The sequence below is a fragment of the Chinchilla lanigera genome, unplaced genomic scaffold (genome assembly GCF_000276665.1).
Source record: "Chinchilla lanigera isolate Chin_1 unplaced genomic scaffold, ChiLan1.0 scaffold00013, whole genome shotgun sequence".
Lineage (NCBI taxonomy): Eukaryota > Metazoa > Chordata > Mammalia > Rodentia > Chinchillidae > Chinchilla > Chinchilla lanigera.
In genome coordinates, this window is record NW_004955414.1 from 24,197,256 (window position 1) to 24,215,259 (window position 18,004).

Here is an 18,004-nt window from a genome sequence, read left to right on the forward strand (position 1 = left end):
TTCTTCCTCTTGAAGCTTCCCCCTCACAAGTATGTAGTGCCCTTCTTTATCTCTTTTGATTGTTCTTGGTTTGAAGTTCACGTTGTCTGCAAACAGAATAGCTGCACACGCTTTTTTCTGGGTTCCTGTTGCATGGAATGTTGTTTTCAATCCTTTAATTTTCAGTCTATGAATTTCCTTTAGAGTTAAATGTGTTTCTTGTATACAGCATATAGTTGGATTTTGTTTCTTGATCCGCTCTGCTAGTCTGCTTCTTTTGGTTGGTGCATTAAGACCACTTACATTGATGGTTGTAACTGATATGTACTAGCTTATCTTTGTCATGTTATTTTCCTGCTGTTAGATCCTCCTTTTTCCCTCTGTTTAATTGCTTGCTCTGCTTGGTGGGTTTTTCTGTTGTTGTTCTTGAAGTTGCAGTCTGTTTTATCTCTTTCCAGTATATCTTTTAGTACTCTTTGTAGGATTGGTTTGGCACTCATGAATTTCTTCAGTTGTTCTTTATCATGAAAATATTTTATTCCTCCATTAAATTTGAAAGATAGCTTTGCAGGGTACATAAATCTGGGTTGGAAGTTGTTTTCTTTCAGTATCTGAAATACTTCACTCCAAGCTCTTCTTGACTTGATGGTTTGCATTGAGAAATCTGCCGTGATTCTGATGGGCTTATCCTTTTTAGATGGTCTTTTTCTTTTCTCTAACATCTTTTAATATTCTGACTTTCTTTGAGTTCCTGGGATCTTGATCACTATATGTCTGGGTATAGATTTGTTTTGGTTATGATTAACTGGAGTTCTATATGCTTTGCTTATCTGTGTGTCCAATTCCTTTTCCATGCCTAGGAAATTTTCTGCTATTATTTCTGCAAATAGTATTTTTATGTCATTTCTGTTGACATCTGCTGTCTCCTACCTATTAATCTGACATTGTTTTTCTTTGCTTCATGTTGCAGTTGTTGAATTGTTATTTCCTTGTTCCTTGATGTTTTTAAGAGACCCCTCATTTCACGTTTGTTAGTGGCAATGCTGTCTTCAAAGTCTGAAAATCTATCTTCACCTTTTTTCAGGCAGTTTTGCCAGCTTTCAATGGAATTTTTAATTTCCTGGATATCTGTTTGAATCTGTTTCATACATTCTAGTTCTTTTCTATATTGTTCACTCAAAATTTCCATGAGTTGTCTACGTTCTTCTCTTTTCTTATCAATGTCATCTTTGGATATGCTGAACAATTATTTTATTACTGTTGTCATTTCTTTTTTCACCTGAGATATTATTTCTGATCTTATGTCTTGTATGGTCTGATGGAGTTGTTTCTTTACTTCAGTTGTTATCATTTCAGAAATGTCAGGTGTATGACTTTCAGGCTCTTCTGTGTTTATGTCTCCTGGACTTGTTCTGGGTGGTGTGGAGGTCTGGGGTTGCATTTTGCTCCTTCATTTTGTCATTTTTGAAGATCCAGAGGTTCCCTGGAGAGCAGCCTCACTCTCCCAATTGTATGTGAGTGGCAGGGTGAGTGTCTGAAGATCTCCAGTGCTCAATACAGTTCCTGTGCTGGTGAGTGGTGGCCAAGTGGGGCCCCAGATGCTCCTGATACTTTCTTGCATTCAGTTGACTCCTAGGCATGTGTGGGAGGGGTGGGGGTAGCTCACTGGAGTTCCTGAAGCTGTCTGGGGTTTGGCCTGGCTTCCACAAGAGTAGCAGGGGTGCAGGTCATGGTTACTGAGCCTTCAGATATTACCCAAGACAGAGCCTGTTTCCTACACTGGCAAGGGAGGGATGAGGGTGGACTCCCCAAGGCCACTGACTCTGTCCAGGTTTCCGCTGGGCTCCCAGGGCAGGTGCTGGTTATTCTTGGAGTGACCACTGAGGCCCCAGAAGTTGTCCAGGGCTCCACGCACCTCACACACTAGTGGGGGAGGAATGGGAGCAGCTCACTGAGGTTCCTAAAGATGTCCGGGGTTCAACCCAGCACCCACAGACATGATAGGGGTGCAGTAAGTGGCCACTGAGGCCCCAGAGAGTGCCCAGGGCTCTGCCTGCCTCTCATGCTGGTCAGCAAGTCACAGTGGCCACCAGTGGAGTTCCTGAAGATGTCTGGGGTTCAGAACAGCACCCACAGACACACTATGGGTGAGGCAAATAGCCACTGAGGCCCCAGAGGGTGCCCAGAGCTCCACCTGCCTTGCACACTGGTCAGTGAGGTGCAGCAGTGGCTCACTGGGGTTCCTGAAAATGTCTGGGGCTCAGCCCAGCACCCATAGACACACTATGGGTGTGGTGAGTAGCCACTGAGGCCCCAGAAGCTGCCGGGGGCTCTGCCTGCCTCCCACACTGATCAGGGAGTCACAGCAGCAGTTCACTGGGGTTCCTGAAGATGTCCGTGGTTCAGCCCAGTTCTCACAGACACACTATGGGTGTGGCAAGTAGCCACTGAGGCCCCAGAATGAGCCTGGAATTCCTCTTGCCTCACACACTGGTCAGGGAGTCACAGTGGCAGCTCACTGGGGTTCCTCTAAAATCCATCTGTTTAAATACATGGGAAATATATTTTTTAAAGGGGCAACACTTTTCAGAAAAATTCCCCAACAATGCAAAGTATCCCTCTCAAGATGTCATGGACCAAACCTAAGCAACGCAAAGTTCCTTAGATACTACGAAGGCAAATTCCTATTCATCTTGCAGGAATTCCCACTACAGCATTTACAGCAAGCAGCTTTCCAAAGCCTCCTTGAAAACTTTCAGTGACTAGGATAAGAGGTTTGCTACCAATGGCCCTGCCTTTTCCATTGCTAGTAAGCCCTGGTTATGGACAACATTCTTCTTGTTGATAAAAATCTATATTCTTGAAATCTTGAATTCTGAAGTTTTCAACCTATATTCTTGAAATTTTTATATTCTTAAAATTTCAACCCACTGGTTATAGTTCTAGCATCCATAAACAAGTCACATTCTGATTTTTCTGTTTCCTGGCTGTAATTAAGAACAGCATAAGTCACAAACTTTGTGATTTGCAGGAAGTCTGGGGAGATGAGGAAGGTGTAACAGAGCAATGGAAGGCTTTCGGGTCACAGTGGTATTTTGTCAGATATAATAATCCAAGACTACAAAAAAGAGTTTGTATGTGCAACTATTTTTTGTGTACATATGTATACCTGTATATATACATGTGTAAAGTGCATGTAGTGTGTTTAATATACATATACATATGTACATATACATATGTGTATATGCATGTGCTTATGTACATGTATGTTGTCAAGTCAATAACAGAAAAATCTTCCAACTATGTTCAATAAGAAATGCAAACATAGACTGTTAGGATACTGTTTTTAGGGAAAATTTAAAATTCACAGGACTAAGCAATAAAGGAGTTGTTACCAAGCTGGACAATGAGAAGGGAATTCAACAAGCTTATGCCTGTGCTATGGTAAAAGTACAATTATTTCAGAATATATAAATCATTATGTTAAGATTATTATCTAGACATTCACTACCTAGTGATGAAAAAGTTCCCAAACAGTAAATTAACCAATAGATCACCAGGTCCCCTTCTTCAAATTTCAGACAAGGTTCATAGCATGTGCTGCACTTTGCTGGGTTTGGTTCAGGGTTCACCCTGTCAGTGCCTCTTCATACTCTGCCTGTCTCTAAGCTTCAGGAAATTGAGAAAGAGCATCTCCTCACAAGCAGTCTTGAGGTGAACACAGCCCACTGGCGGGGCACATATTTCAAACAAAAGCTAAAATACATTCATTAAATTTCAAGACATGAGGAAAAAATACAAAAAAAATTTTTTGTCCCACAAACACAAAATATAGAGATGTGTTAGTTTGGGTAAACTTTACCAGGATATCCAGTTAACAAACTGCAATCTAGGGTTAATACTAATAAAAATGGTAATAAATTATATTTATCAAAAAAATAAAACTATACTCAGATCTAGTAAAGTAAAATGGTAAACCTAAAGAGTTTTGATTATCATAAAATTAGAAATAATTAGGTAATGTAAATAATTATCTTTTTTCTAGGTAACATATAAAGCAATTCCAAATTGTATAGCCTGATAAAATACAGAATTTCTTCATATGGAGCCATGGGCCAAATCTGGTATGCCATCTGTTTATGTATTTTTTTTTTTAAAGTGTAGTTGGAACATGGTCGTGCTTATTTGTTGTCTGTGGCAGTCTTTATACTATGTCATCAGAGCTGAGTAGTTACAAAAAAGACCATTAGGGCCCACAAAGCCTAAAACATTTACTAACGATAAGGTATCCCTTAGGGATGTCCAACCTGTATTTGTTCCCTTACAAAAGAAGTTTGCAGACCCCTGCTCTCCATGATAACTGATCTTAAACATGGACGCCATGTTGATAAATTATGACAGCTTATGAGGCAGAAGGAACTTTACTTGCTTCTAAGATATAGTAGGTCCTTTGTTACAAATTAACAACAAAAGCTGCAAAATTGCTCCCAATGTTATAAAGGGTACTTTACAGTTTGAATAAATGAAACAATAGTTCTTCCTACTTGTTTTGCTGCTTTTTCCTCCTTTTCATCTGAAGTGTTATTGACAGCAGGGACTTTTCTGTGTTGTTGGTAATGTTCCAACTTTTCTTGACTGGACTGATTATTCTCCTCTTTCTTGTTTTCCTCATCACTTTCTGGGTTATTTTTCCATTCTTTCATCATCTCTAATACATTTGTTGGTCTCACTGAAGAAAGTGTATTGCCCTGTTAATAAATAAATTTCACTGTTATAAATGGCTTAGATAATTGAAAAGATTCTTACTCTTTTAGTAATGTATTTTTGAAAATTCAATGATAGCCATATGGAAAAAGTAGAGTGCCGAATCAGTACAAAACTGATGCCCACTGGAGCATACTCCCTGTGCTGACACGGGTCACACCTCTTGCATGACATCACTTACAACAAGGCAAAGTTTACAGGGAAAATACTCAGTCTTGAAAGAACTACACAGCACACTTTCATAAAGGATACTGCATTGAGTGATACCCTGTAAGTCGAAGATCCCTTATAGTATTTTTCTTAGAAACTGACAGGGAAGCTGGAAAAATAAAAAAAGTTGCCCAAAGACCAGTGGAATGTTAAGGGTAAGTCTTTACAACACCAAAATGTCTAGGTGGAAAAATTTAAATTCAGTTGATTAATTAACTACTATGTCTAAGAATGTCAGTATTTGACTTCAAAGCCCTTGTCTGGAATATTTAGATATCGTGGTCATCTGATTATACTTGAGCCAGTATATTGTTCTTATCCCAGATATGACTATATCAGACCAAATTTAACCATTTTATATTAACCTTCTTTTCCCAAATGTGCCATCCTATGTAATGTGCCAAGAAATACTGTATATGAATACAAGCCAAAATGGTTCCTGCGTTACTAAGTACGTCTTAAATATTTTTATTTCAATCTCAGCCTACTAGAGAAAATTTAGGCAAGAAGTTTTGACCATATCTAAATTAAAATGAAAAGTTAAAGTGTAGGCACAGCAAAAGGAGCAATTCTAAATTAATCATATATGTAGGTAGATCGGTGGTAAGCATAAATGATACAGAAATCAATGAGACAGTATGCAATTCACCATGTTCCCAATTCCTACTTTGATAGTTACAAAAATAAAGAGGTGGAGCCTACCTTAGCCTGGGTTCCTGAATAAGGATAAAGTGAAACAGAGCCCTCCCCTTCCTCACAACCAATTTATTATGGGAGGTACTAGGAACACTGAGATTTGGGGGTCATTTTTTACCACAATACACTGTAAAGTATCCTGGCATACACACCAAAGTAAATGTTTATGTTCTATAACTTACCTCTAAGAAGGCTTAGTAATGAGTTAAATATGCAATTATCATGCCCAACAAAATTATAACTACTACAGAACTCACATTCAATCAGTGCAATATAAAAGCCCATTTATTTAGATAGTCCTTGCTTTGTAAAGTCTTGATGTGCACAAATTTGAGTTTTCATGATTTAGTTAAATAGTATTAATCTCTCAATAGCAGAGCTTAAATCTCAGGCACCACGGTATATTAACTATCACTACATAAAGGTCAAAAATCAGTAGGTCCAACAGATATGTATGATCAGTGACCAATCATGTTAATTCTTTTAAAGGTTGTTGGTCATTGGACAGTGGGTATGTGTTGTTCACTTCACACAGAGATAACTAACCAGGTGTGCAGTTGTGTTGCTTCCTTGACTCCCAGGGAGTTGATCAACAAAGATGAAAGTGTAGCAAAGAAATAAAAATGATAATACTATGTGAATCAAAGGTGCCTAGACTATCAGAAGAAATAGCTGGTTGTGAGAATATTGACAATGCTACTATTGAAGAGTATAGACACGCAGCCAAAGGAGCTTAATATAGGAAAATTTGTCAATAGATGTGAAGAAAGCGATTGTTCAGAAAGGATGAAGGTGCTCCAGAGGAAGCAGTGCCTGCAAACACACTGTTTTGTGTTAAAAACACTTTCAGACATACTTCGTGACATTGCAAGTGAAAATACTGGAAGCTGACTTACACTTACAATGCAGCATGAAAATTTGCCAAGGTATAAAACAGACATTTCCTCTATATAGTAAATTATATGACAAGAAAAAACCAAGCACTATTTATACTAATCTTAATACTTTTTTACAAAAAAAGAAAATTTAAATCATAGTGTTTCTGATATTATAAATTATGGTGTACTATTTACTTTTGTCTTATTTTCCTATATAGTTACAACCAATAGTTTTTAACAGATTTTCCCACTGATTATTAAGATCATTTTGCTAGTTTCAGCCTGAATTATCATTTTTACCATCCTGCAATACCCTGAAAAGCAAGGGTCGCCGATGTTGTCTGGGATCTGCATCTCTAGTAATCTTTCAAATGCAGGATCGTATATACATATGCAGTGCCTCAGAGTTAGGTGTTTAATACCATATGTGGTTAAACTATAATGCCTTTGTACTCAAAGAAATTGCACTACTTCAATTTCAAAGAAATTGTGAGAAAGAGCAAATGATCTAGAATAGGAGAATGATCACCACAAAAGCACTCTATGATTTGGAAATTTTAACTCTTTGCCTCCTTTATTGACTTGTGATATCAAATCTGGATCTGGACTCTGGTATTGAGTCCCTGCTTTCCTTGTTGCCTAAAATCCTTTAATACACCACCAACTTCTTATTTGCTGGAAGAAGAATTGCACCAGATACTTGGACTAACCAAAAAATAAGTGGCCAATGGCCATGTGTCACGAGTTTTCTAGTTCAATAGAAATTATAAATTAACCAACCAACCAACCAACCAAGCAAACAAAAATAGGTAAAATTGTTTAGTAAGTTACCAGGGGTATATGGCACTTAACCATTAAAACACTATTCTTTCATCTCCCTGTGTTGGCTGCAGTAATAGTGTGGTGACCTGAGGATGTCACAAGTAGACACTCAGACTTTTAATTAATACATTTGAATTTATTTTACCAACAGATAATTGAGACAATTTTATTTTGAAAAATTAGAAAAACGACTCGTGGAGAAATATTGGTAAAATACTAAGATTTGGATTTCATTCCTTAGTAGACAGGCTCCACAAATGCAGACCCAGTCATACCTCTTCTAGTAAGAATCTGACTTTTAAGGAGATTTCCTACCAGTGTTGTGTAAAAATACATATTTAATAAGGATTTTTAATGAATGAATGTATGAGTTGGAGTGAGAAGGTATGAAACAAATAAGCAAAGTTAAAGGGAACATTCTAGATCTTTAGCTTACAGTCATTTTCTATTTTTGTAAAGAGCTAGAGTACCTCACTTTGTAATATTACCAGGAGCAAACTTTTCTATAAAAGGGGAACACTTTGTGAAAACATATAAAAGGATACTCAACTTCACAAAATAAAATCCAATGAGGTACCAATTTTCACATAACAGGTGGATATAAATTTAAGTTTGATAATACCATGTGCTCATAAGGGTATGGGGAAACAGTTTCTTTACTAACTGTTTATGAGAGAATGGATTAGCAATAACTTATCAAAATTCATAATGCATGTTCTCTCTGACCAGTAATTCCATTCTTCAGAATTTATTCTACACATAATGCTAACATAGTATGAAAGTGTATATGTACAAGAGCATTAATTAAGTATAGTAGAAAAAGTCTTAAACAATTTAAATGTTCCATATTCATAGAGGACTGTTTACAAAATAATAGTGTATCTATAGTTTGGGATATAATATTGCTTTTTAAAAAATAAGCCAATCTTTCCTGTATAAGGTGAAAAAGAATAGTTCACATAATGTGAACCTATTTGTGTAATATGTGTATATAAAACTGCATAGATGAAAAGATATGTAAGATATTTATTTATTATTGTTAGTGAGAAGGAATGCTGAAAAATATTTTCCCTATTTTGTTTACCATTTAAATCGTCTACCATGCATAATGTCAACTATTACCTTTGTCAGATTAATAATGCAAGTTACAGTAAGAAAAGGTATAATGTAAACTTCCGACAAAAGACTGAAAGCACTCAATGAAATCACCAGACATGTCCTGATGGGCTTCAGTGAGCCCAAAGCAGCAGCATATGAAGGTAGTAGCAACCATGAAAGCAAGCGGCTGTAGTGGGGCCACTTTTAAGTTTTTCCTAACAAAGTCATCCCAGTGATTTTATTCCAAGTGTGGCAACAGTGTGAGTAGATAAGCCTGGTGCTGACACTCCTATTCTTCGGGAGGAAAGAGCCTAAGAAATTATATTACCTTACTCCAGAAGTGCATTTCCAACTGCCTGCCAAAAAATGTCTTGTTAGAGATGTAGCTGAACTTTCAAACTCAATAAATTTCAAAGCAACATTCGTCAAACTGGAGTATGTGAACACCCGGTTGTACATGAAGATTTTCCAAGGGGATATGTGGGTAGAAATAGTTTGTGGGGAATCAATTTCAAAACCCTTAATTTCCTTCATCTACTTGAGCAAGGTTTTGCCGTAATACTTTCCATATTTTTTTAAAGTAAGCTTTTTCTACTTCACAATAAAATAAACAAACAAACAAAAACCATAGCTCTCACCCACCTTAAATCTTACTTAAATGCCTTTTAAAAAACTCTGGAGGACCAAGGACAATCACAATTCTTGTTTTGGTGTTCAGAAAACAAATGAACTTAGTGACTTGGTTAGAAAATCCTTTAGAAGTGAGATGCTTTATTTTTTTCCTTGCAACAGAAGAAAGAACTAATTAAATTTTCAGATGGTAAAGTTTTAAAATCACCTTTTATTCATTGTAGGAATTTAAATATCTTTCACTGAACCTCAGGTGCATAGGACCTGAATTGATATCCTTACCATCTCATATTTTTATCATTAATCTATGCAAAGATTTAATATGTATTTATTTGTAATTTAATAAACACCTATAAAATAACTGCACAAGAAAACTAGAAAACATGCAATAGTTGCACTTGTCTATCTGGTGCAATGATTTTCTTCCATTCTGTCTTCCTGCCTTCTATCACCTGAAGTGACTACTATCCAGGATCTTGCTAGTCTATTTCCCTTGCTTCCTTTTTATATTTTTATCACATTTATAATTATTCAAAAAGAAATATTTCCTTAAGTAATATTTCATAGTTTTGTAGATATTATTAGCATAATCATATTCACTGCTATCTAGTACTCTACCATTAGACTATTCTAAAATTTATTCATTCATAAAATGAGCATCGGGCCTTGGTACTATTTTTTTCATTCAAAACTGCATTGCTATAGCCATGGCATGTGAAAAAATGAACTTTGACACCTATGTTACAACAGGTATAAAAATTAATTTATGAATGTAACAAAGGCTTAAATTTGAAAAAATAAATGGCTTCTGAAGGGAAATGTAGGAAATTGCTTTCATTACCTTGGGAACTTTTTAAGGGAGCAGAAAGGTTCTCTATATTGTTCTGGGTGTGGTTACCAAAAGGTACACACACAAAAATTCATCACATTAAATACTTAAAATCTGTGTATTTTATAATAAATTATGTCTTCACAAAGCTATAATTAATTTTAAAACATTTCATAGTTTTGTAGATATTATTAGCATCATCATATTCTCTGCTATATAATACTCTACTATTAGACTATTCTAAACTTTATTCATTCTCCAATCAAAGAGCAGTTGAGTTGATTCTGGGGTCTGCTCCTTTAGACACTTCTACAAGTTGAGCATCCCTAATCCAGAACCCAAATCCCAACATGCTCCAAAATCTGAAACTTTTTGAGTGTCAACATGATGCCACAGGTAGAAAATTTCATACGTGACCTCATGTAACAAGTTGCAGTCAAACTGTGTGTACATTAAAAATATAAAGTTACTTTCAGGCTGCATGTATAAAGAATGGATACACACACACATACACACACACACATATATGGTGTTGTTATGATATATATAATGTATGAATTTCATGTTTAGACTTCCCATCCCCAAACTATTTTATTATATATATGCAAATATTCTAAAATCTGAGGAAAAATCCCAAATCTGAAACGCATCTGTACACAAGCATTTTAGATAAACGATACTCTCTCTATTTGTATTGACTTTGCATCCATTTTATTATATGCATGTGCAAGAATTTAAGCTGGATGTGGTGTCCATGTCTTTCATCTTAGCACTAGGGAGACTGAGGCAAGAATTCAAGCTCAGCCTGGGCAACTTAGAGACTTAGCAAGATCCTGTCTCCATATTATAAATAGACAAGTAGAGGTGATAGATAGATAGATAGATAGATAGATAGATAGATAGATAGATAGATAGATAGATAGGAGTGGAGGATGTAGCTCAGTGCAAAGAGGCAAGGGTTTGAGCCCAGCCTGGGGGACTTAGCGAGACTCTGTCTCTAAATTGTAAGTAAATAAGGAAGTGAATGAATGAGAAACTAAATAAGAAAGAATAAGAGAAAGAGAAAGGAAGGAGGAAAGAAAGGATAAAATAAAAAGAGGAAGAGAAAGGAAAGAAGAAAGAATGAAATAAAAAGAGAGAGAAAGAAAGAAAAAGGAAGGAAGGAAGAAAGGAAGGAAGGAATAGAAAGGGCTGGGGCTGTAGCTCAGTATAAAGGCCCAGGGCTCAATCCCCAGTACTAAAAAAGAAAAAGAAAAGGGGAAAAAAATAAGAGTTCCTCTTTGGTGTATTCTTGGGAGTAAAATTTCTTGGTTGTAAAGTGTGAGTATTAACATGACAAGATAACGCCAAATCCTTTCCCAAAGTCCTAGCACCGGTTAATACTCTCACCAGCAATGACGGGGAGATATTTCTTATCTACATCATTTCCAACATCTGGTATTGTTAGATGACTTTACTTTTGTTGTAACTCACTGCAGTCTAGATTTGTATGTCCCTGATCATCAATGAGGTCAAACAGCTTATCATATATTCATTAGCTAAATGTTTGTCCTCTTTGTGAAATATATACTCCTGTCTTTGCCCAGCTTTTTACTAAGTTGTTTGTCCTCTCTGTATTGATAGGTAAGAGTTATATAAATTCCATTATATTACTCTCTCATTGATTATTTGTATTTGCGTTGTTTTACAAATGGAAGTTCTCAAAATTAATATAGCCAAGTTAACCTATCCTTTACTTTATATTAACAGCTCCAGTATCTTATCAGTGAAATCCTTTCCTACATATCCCAGAAGACATTCACCACTATTTTCCACTGAAGATTACAAGTTCTTGGGTTGTAATATGTCCATGATTCCTCTGAAACTGATTTTTGTTTATCGTGTAAGATACAAATCCAGTTTCATTTTTTCCATATGGATAACCATTTACTCCAACTTCATTTATTGAGTATACCCCTCTTTTGCCACTTTTCTTCCATACCACTACTGTCATAAAAGTTCCAAATATGCACTAATGTGTCTGTATCCTCTATCTTACTCTTTTGGCCAATTTGCTTACTAATAACACTACCATACTCTGATTATTAATATAGATTCACAATTCTTAGTTGATATCTGGTACAGCAAGACCTTCAGAAATGTCTTGCCTATTTTTGACCATTTACTCTTCCATATGCATTATATGATCAGAGAAGCTTGCGCAGTTTTGATTGGATTTGCATACATATATACAATGATATGGGAAATTTTATATTAAGCCTTCTGATCCATCATTATAGCCTATCCTTAAATTTATTTAAAATGCTTTTTGATAAAAATTTATAACTTTCCCCAAAGAGGTTGTACAAATCTTATGTTATATTTATTCCTAGATTTATATATTCTTTGAGACTATTTTTACATGGCTTCATTTTTATTATGCCTTATATTGCTATTTGTTAGCAAATGAAACACAATTACTTCTGTACATTAATCTTAAGTCTAACTATCTTTATCAGCCTTTCCTATTGTTAAAAATTTATCTGAAGATTTCTATAAGTAAAAAGTTTTATTTCTGCTTTTCAAATCTCATATCTTTAATTTCTTTTCCTTACTTAACTTGACTAAGATTAACAGTGATGGGGAGAATATTGAAAAATGACTTTCTTATTCTTTCTTTCAAAGGAAATGCTTCTTACATTTTGTATTCAGAATATCTGAAGTAATCTTTTATCAAGAAAGTTTCTTTCTACTTCTGATTATGAATGAATTTAGCCTTACTGTAAATTGTTTCTTTTGAAACTACCATATGCCTTTCTTCCTTTGATATTTTACATTATTTGTTGAGGATTAAAAATTACAGCTGTTTCCTGAAATTAAACCATCATTATATTCTTTGGGGGAACTTACTTTGGTGATGATTTATTATCTGCTCATATATATAGTTGGATCAAATTTGCTAATATTTTGTTTAAGGTTTTATACCTATATTAGTAACTTAAATACTTCTCCTTTATCATAATGTTTTGGTCTAGTTTTGTTATATTATACAGAGCATCTTAGACACTTCCTTCATTGCTGGGACAAGTACTTGACCCAACAACTTGAAGAAAGGAGAGGTTTATTTTGGCATAGGCTTACAGTCCACAGTCAGCTGGCTCCAGTGCAAAAACAGCATGGTGGAAGGGCCCAGGCAAAGGGCAGCTGCTCATGACATGGCAGCCAGGAAGCAAAAGAAGAGAAGAGAAGAGGCAGCGTGAGAGCATACCCTCTAGGTCATCCCTCCAGTGCCTGCCTCCTCCAACCAGGTCCTACTTCCCAATAGTTCATCAGCCACTAAACTTACCAGTGGTTGAGTCCACTGGTGAGTATAGCACCCCTAAAATCCAATCACCTTCGAAAAGATCTGCATTTGAATCCAGGAGAATTTGAGGGAGCATCAGGATCTAAACCATAACATAGTGCCTCTGGACCTCAAAAGTCTCATCCACACCAATTTACGCAAAATGCATTTAGTACATATCTAAGGGTCACCAAGGATTTAACAGTTCTAGGATTGGTGAAAAGTCCAAGTCCAAAATCTCCTTTGAGACTCAAGACAAATTCTTAGCTATTAGCCCCTATAAAAATAGAAAAGAAAGTTAAACATTTTCAACATACAATGGCACAGGGTAAACATTCCAATTCCAAAAGGGAGAAATAGATAGGAATGGGACCAATCAAGCTGAAACCTAGTAGGGCAAACATCAACTCCAGTAGCCTCAGGCACAGCACCTGGGGCAAGTTGTGATGAGATGTGAACTCCAAAAGCTGTTGAACCATTGCTGGTTGAAGTTTCATGGCCTGTCTTGCAGAGTAACTTTGCTCACTACATGTACCTTTCCTGACATTCCATATCCCTGGCTTCTCCACATTCCTGAGATCTCTACTGTACTTTTGGCTTCACTCTCACAATTTTATGAATTGTGCTGTCAGGGTCACATTGCCTAAGTTCCTATGCCTTCTGAAGTCTCTGTGGAAGCCTCACTGATCCCACAACTCTTGTATTCTGCATGCCTATAAAACTGGTACCATGTAGATGATACCAGGGACTGTTACCAGCTTGAGTGCTAGCTGGACCCTCTTGGATCATGGTTACTGAAGCCTCTGAGGACCCAGATGCCTGAGCACTGTGAAATGAATCCCAGGGAATCAGTGTCCTACACAGTTCTTCTCATGCAGTAGGTTCAGCAGCTCTCTTCTTCAATGAAAGCTTTACAGTTTTGCACCCTGGAGTACTGCAGGTTTCGGAGGTAACCTCAGGTTATCTTTCCTATTGTCCTGATGCAAAGTATTTGGCTTCTTTTTAATGTAAATCATTTAGCAACTATGCTCTCCTCTCCTCAAACTTTGCAAGCACATCCTTATGGCAAAACTGAAAACTTTTAAAATAGGCTTTTTGATACTGATTGTAACTCACATTACAACATGAACATTGGGCTGCCTTGAAATTTCTCCTACCAGATTAGTCTGCCACACTTAACCTCAGCCTCCTATAAAATATCAGGACATGAATAAAATGTAGACAAATTTTCTGCAGAGCATAACATGCATAGTCCTGAGTCCTACTGCCAATAGAATTCTTGTTCCCAGATGAATTCTACTCAACCTGATGTTTACTTTTAGCATTTCTCTCAGCATTCTGGTCTTCTAAGTTGTGATCAGAATCTTTCCTTGTTCACAGCTTGCAGCATTCTAGGGCATCTCTACTCAGTATCTCCAAACCTTAGTACAAGGTGAGAGATGTGGATCTAGATTCATTCTTCAGGACATGGATAAGCTGTTTGCCTGGCACCATTTGTTAAAGAGGCTATTTTTTTCTCCAAAAAAAGATATTGTTATTGGTAATTTGTCAAAAACCAGATGGCTGAATGTGCCTGGAGTTGTTTCTGCATCTACCATTCTGTTCTACTGATAGGCATGTCTCCTTTTATGTCAGTACCATCCTGTTTTTATCACTGTAGCTTTGTAATATAGTGAAGTCCAGGTTTGTAATTTATCCTTCTTGGCTCTTGCTGCTCTGGATGGTTTTTGCAATTATGGGTTTCTTCTGGTTCCACATACATTTTAGGACTCTTTTTTTTTTTAGTTCTATAAAAAAATTCCATTGATACTTTTCATAATTTCCTCATTCATACGAGCTTTTGGCTTAACCTACTCTTCTTTTTCTAGAAGTTTGAGGTTCACCATTAAATTGTTTATTTGCACTTGCTCTGTTTCCCTGGTATGGGTTTATATATTCACTGCTATAAATTTCCCTCTTAGAACTTCTTTCATTGTGTTTCATAAGTTCTGATATGTTGTATTGTCATTATCATTCACTTGTACAAACTGTCTAATGTCTTCCTTAATTTCATATGTGGCCTATTGGTTATTCAAGAGGGTGCTATTTAATTTCCATGTGTTTGTGAAATTCTTTTAGTTTCTTTCACCATTTGTTTCCCATTTCATTGCACTATGGTCTGATAATATGTATGAGATAATGTCAATTCCTTTGCATTTACTTAAGCATATTCCATGAGCTAGTATATGGTCTATTTTGGAGACCATCCCATGTGCAGCTTAGTAGATGGTGTATTCTGATATAGGGTGGAACACTCTGTAGACATTCACTAAGTCCATTTGTTCAAAAGTTTGGTTCAGGCTGGGGATGTAGCTAAGCCAAACAGTGCCTGCCTGGCAAGCTAGTGGCCCTTAGTTCAAATCCTGGTACCATAAAAAGAGTTTGTTTTGGTTCTAATAATTCATTGTTCAATTACGTCTAGTTGATCTCTCTTTTTTGTGACAGTGGGATATTGAGATCCCCCAATACAATTGTATTGTACTTATTTGATTTTTCATGCCTGTTAATATTTGTTTTACATAGTTGTGTGCACTGCTATTTGTTGCATATATATTTACAATTGTTATTTCTTCCTCTTAGATTGTTCACTTTACAAGGATATAGTGACATTTTTTCAATCTCTCTTAATGAGACCTAGGTTAAAACTCACTTTGTCTGCAAATAGAATAGCTACCTCCACTTTTTTCTGGGTTCGTGTTGCATGGAGTATTGTTTTCCATCCTTTCACTTTCAGTGTATGAGTTTTTTTTAATTAAATGTGTTTCTTGTATTCAGCATATTGTTGGCTCTTACTTCTTGATCCATTCTGCCAGTCTGTGTCTTTTGATTGGTGAATTGAGACCATTAATATTGATGGTTGTAACTGATATGTATTGACTAATCTTTGTCATGTTATTTTTCTGTTGACTTCTCCCCACCTTTCCCCTCCTTCAGTTTAATTTTTGCCTTGCCTGCTTGTTTCCTTCTGTTGGGGTTCATAGATTCTAGTCATTGTTATCTCTTTCTAGAATGTCCTTCAAAACATTTTGGAATACTGGTTTGGTGATCATAAATTTCTTCAGATCTTCTTTGTCATGGAAGTGTCTTATTTCCCCATCAGTATTAAAAGATAGTTTTGTGGGGTACATCAATTTGGGTTGAAGGTTGTTTTCCTTTAGAACCTGAAATACTTCACTCCAAGCTCTCCTTGACTTGAGGATTTGCGCTGAGAGATCAGCTGTGATTCTGATGAGCTTTCCTTTATAGTTGATTTGTTTCTTTTCCCTAACAGCTTCTAAGATTCTATTCTTGTGTTGAATTTCTGGAATCTTGATTATGATATTGGCTGTAGATTTTTTTGATCATGGCTAATTGGAGTTCTATATGCCTCACTTAACTGTATGTCAAATTCTTTTTCCCTACCAGGCAAGTTTTCTGCCATGACATCTGTGAATAGTGTTTTTTTCTATATCATTTGTGCTATCTTCTGCTTTTTCATTGACTTCATTCGATCTTAAATTATTCTTTGCCTCATCTAGCAGCTGTTAGATTGATTTCTCATGGTCCCTTGCCATTGGTAAGGAATCTTTCTTTTTATGATTGCTAACCACAATCCTATTTTCTATATCTGAGATCCTGTCCTCATATTGGTCTTTTTTTTTTTTTTTTTTTTGGTGCTGGGAATCAAACTCACAACCTTGTGCTTGCCAGGCAGGTGCTTTGCAGCTGAGCTAAATCCCCAGCACCTCTGTCCTCATATTGGTTTAATCTGCTGTGGATACTTTCAGTGGAATTTTTATTCTCCTGGATATTTGCTTGTATCTGTCTTATAGATTCCATTTCTTTCCTATGCTGAACATTCATGGTTTTCATAATTTTCTTAAGCTCCTCTATTTTTTTGTCTGTATCTGCTCTAGAGTCACTACGAATGGTTTTCATTATGGAAACCATCTCTGTAGTTATCTGAGAAATTATTTCTGATTTGATGTTTTCTCTAGAGCCTCATTCAATTGCTTTGTTGTTACAACTTCAGAGAGGCCAGGTGGGTGGCTTTCAGATTTTCCCATCTCTTTGCCTCCTGGGTTTGCCTTTTGTGAACTGAATGTCTGGGATTGCATCTTGTTTAAGTGTCTTTTCATTTTTTCTTTTTTTAGTTTAATTCCTGTGGTGATGCTTGTAAATTGTCTGTAGTAGGTTTGTTTTATTGCTAGTATTTAGAACCCTTTGGAAAGGACTACTTCTCTGAGGTATCTTTCAGGTATAAATGGTTTTGATTTTGAGGCTTTCGCAAGATTCTACATCTTCAATTTGTTGGGAATGAGAAGTTGCTGCCTGTGTGGCTCAGCCCCTACTTCTCTGGCTCAGTGCCACAGTATTTTCTATGACCTTTAGTCAATCTTAGTCTTGGAATACCAGAAAGAATAGCTGTTTAGAACAGTTATGTAACTTTTTGCTAAAGTGGTACCATCAGCAATTACGGTAGCAATAATCTCAGCCCAGAAGTGACAAACTGAGATAATCATTAATTTGCCACCTTTAACCATATGAACTTGATTTGTACTTATATAACAAAACCTAAAACAGAGCAGAAAATTATATGCAGTACATAAATCCTTAATATATCAATTTTTCCTTCAGGTGTTATAATTTAACCAGTTGGGAAACTGGTGCAGAAGACTGGAGGAAAGACAGAAGGAAGAGATAAAAAGAAGAATACAAGAGAACAATCACAAAAAGGCTAGAAACCATGTTCACTCT

At 36.2% G+C, this 18,004-nt stretch overlaps 1 protein-coding gene across 2 annotated transcripts in view; it reads right to left on the minus strand.

Annotated features, from left to right (window-relative positions):
* Positions 1-18,004, minus strand: part of Stk33 (serine/threonine kinase 33) — an 83,680-nt gene that overhangs the window by 26,446 nt on the left and 39,230 nt on the right. For both annotated transcript variants that reach the window (XM_005380223.1, XM_005380221.1), the window contains one exon: positions 4,524-4,727. In XM_005380223.1, coding sequence (XP_005380280.1) covers positions 4,524-4,727 — 204 coding nt within the window. The remainder of the gene's footprint in view (positions 1-4,523; positions 4,728-18,004) is intronic.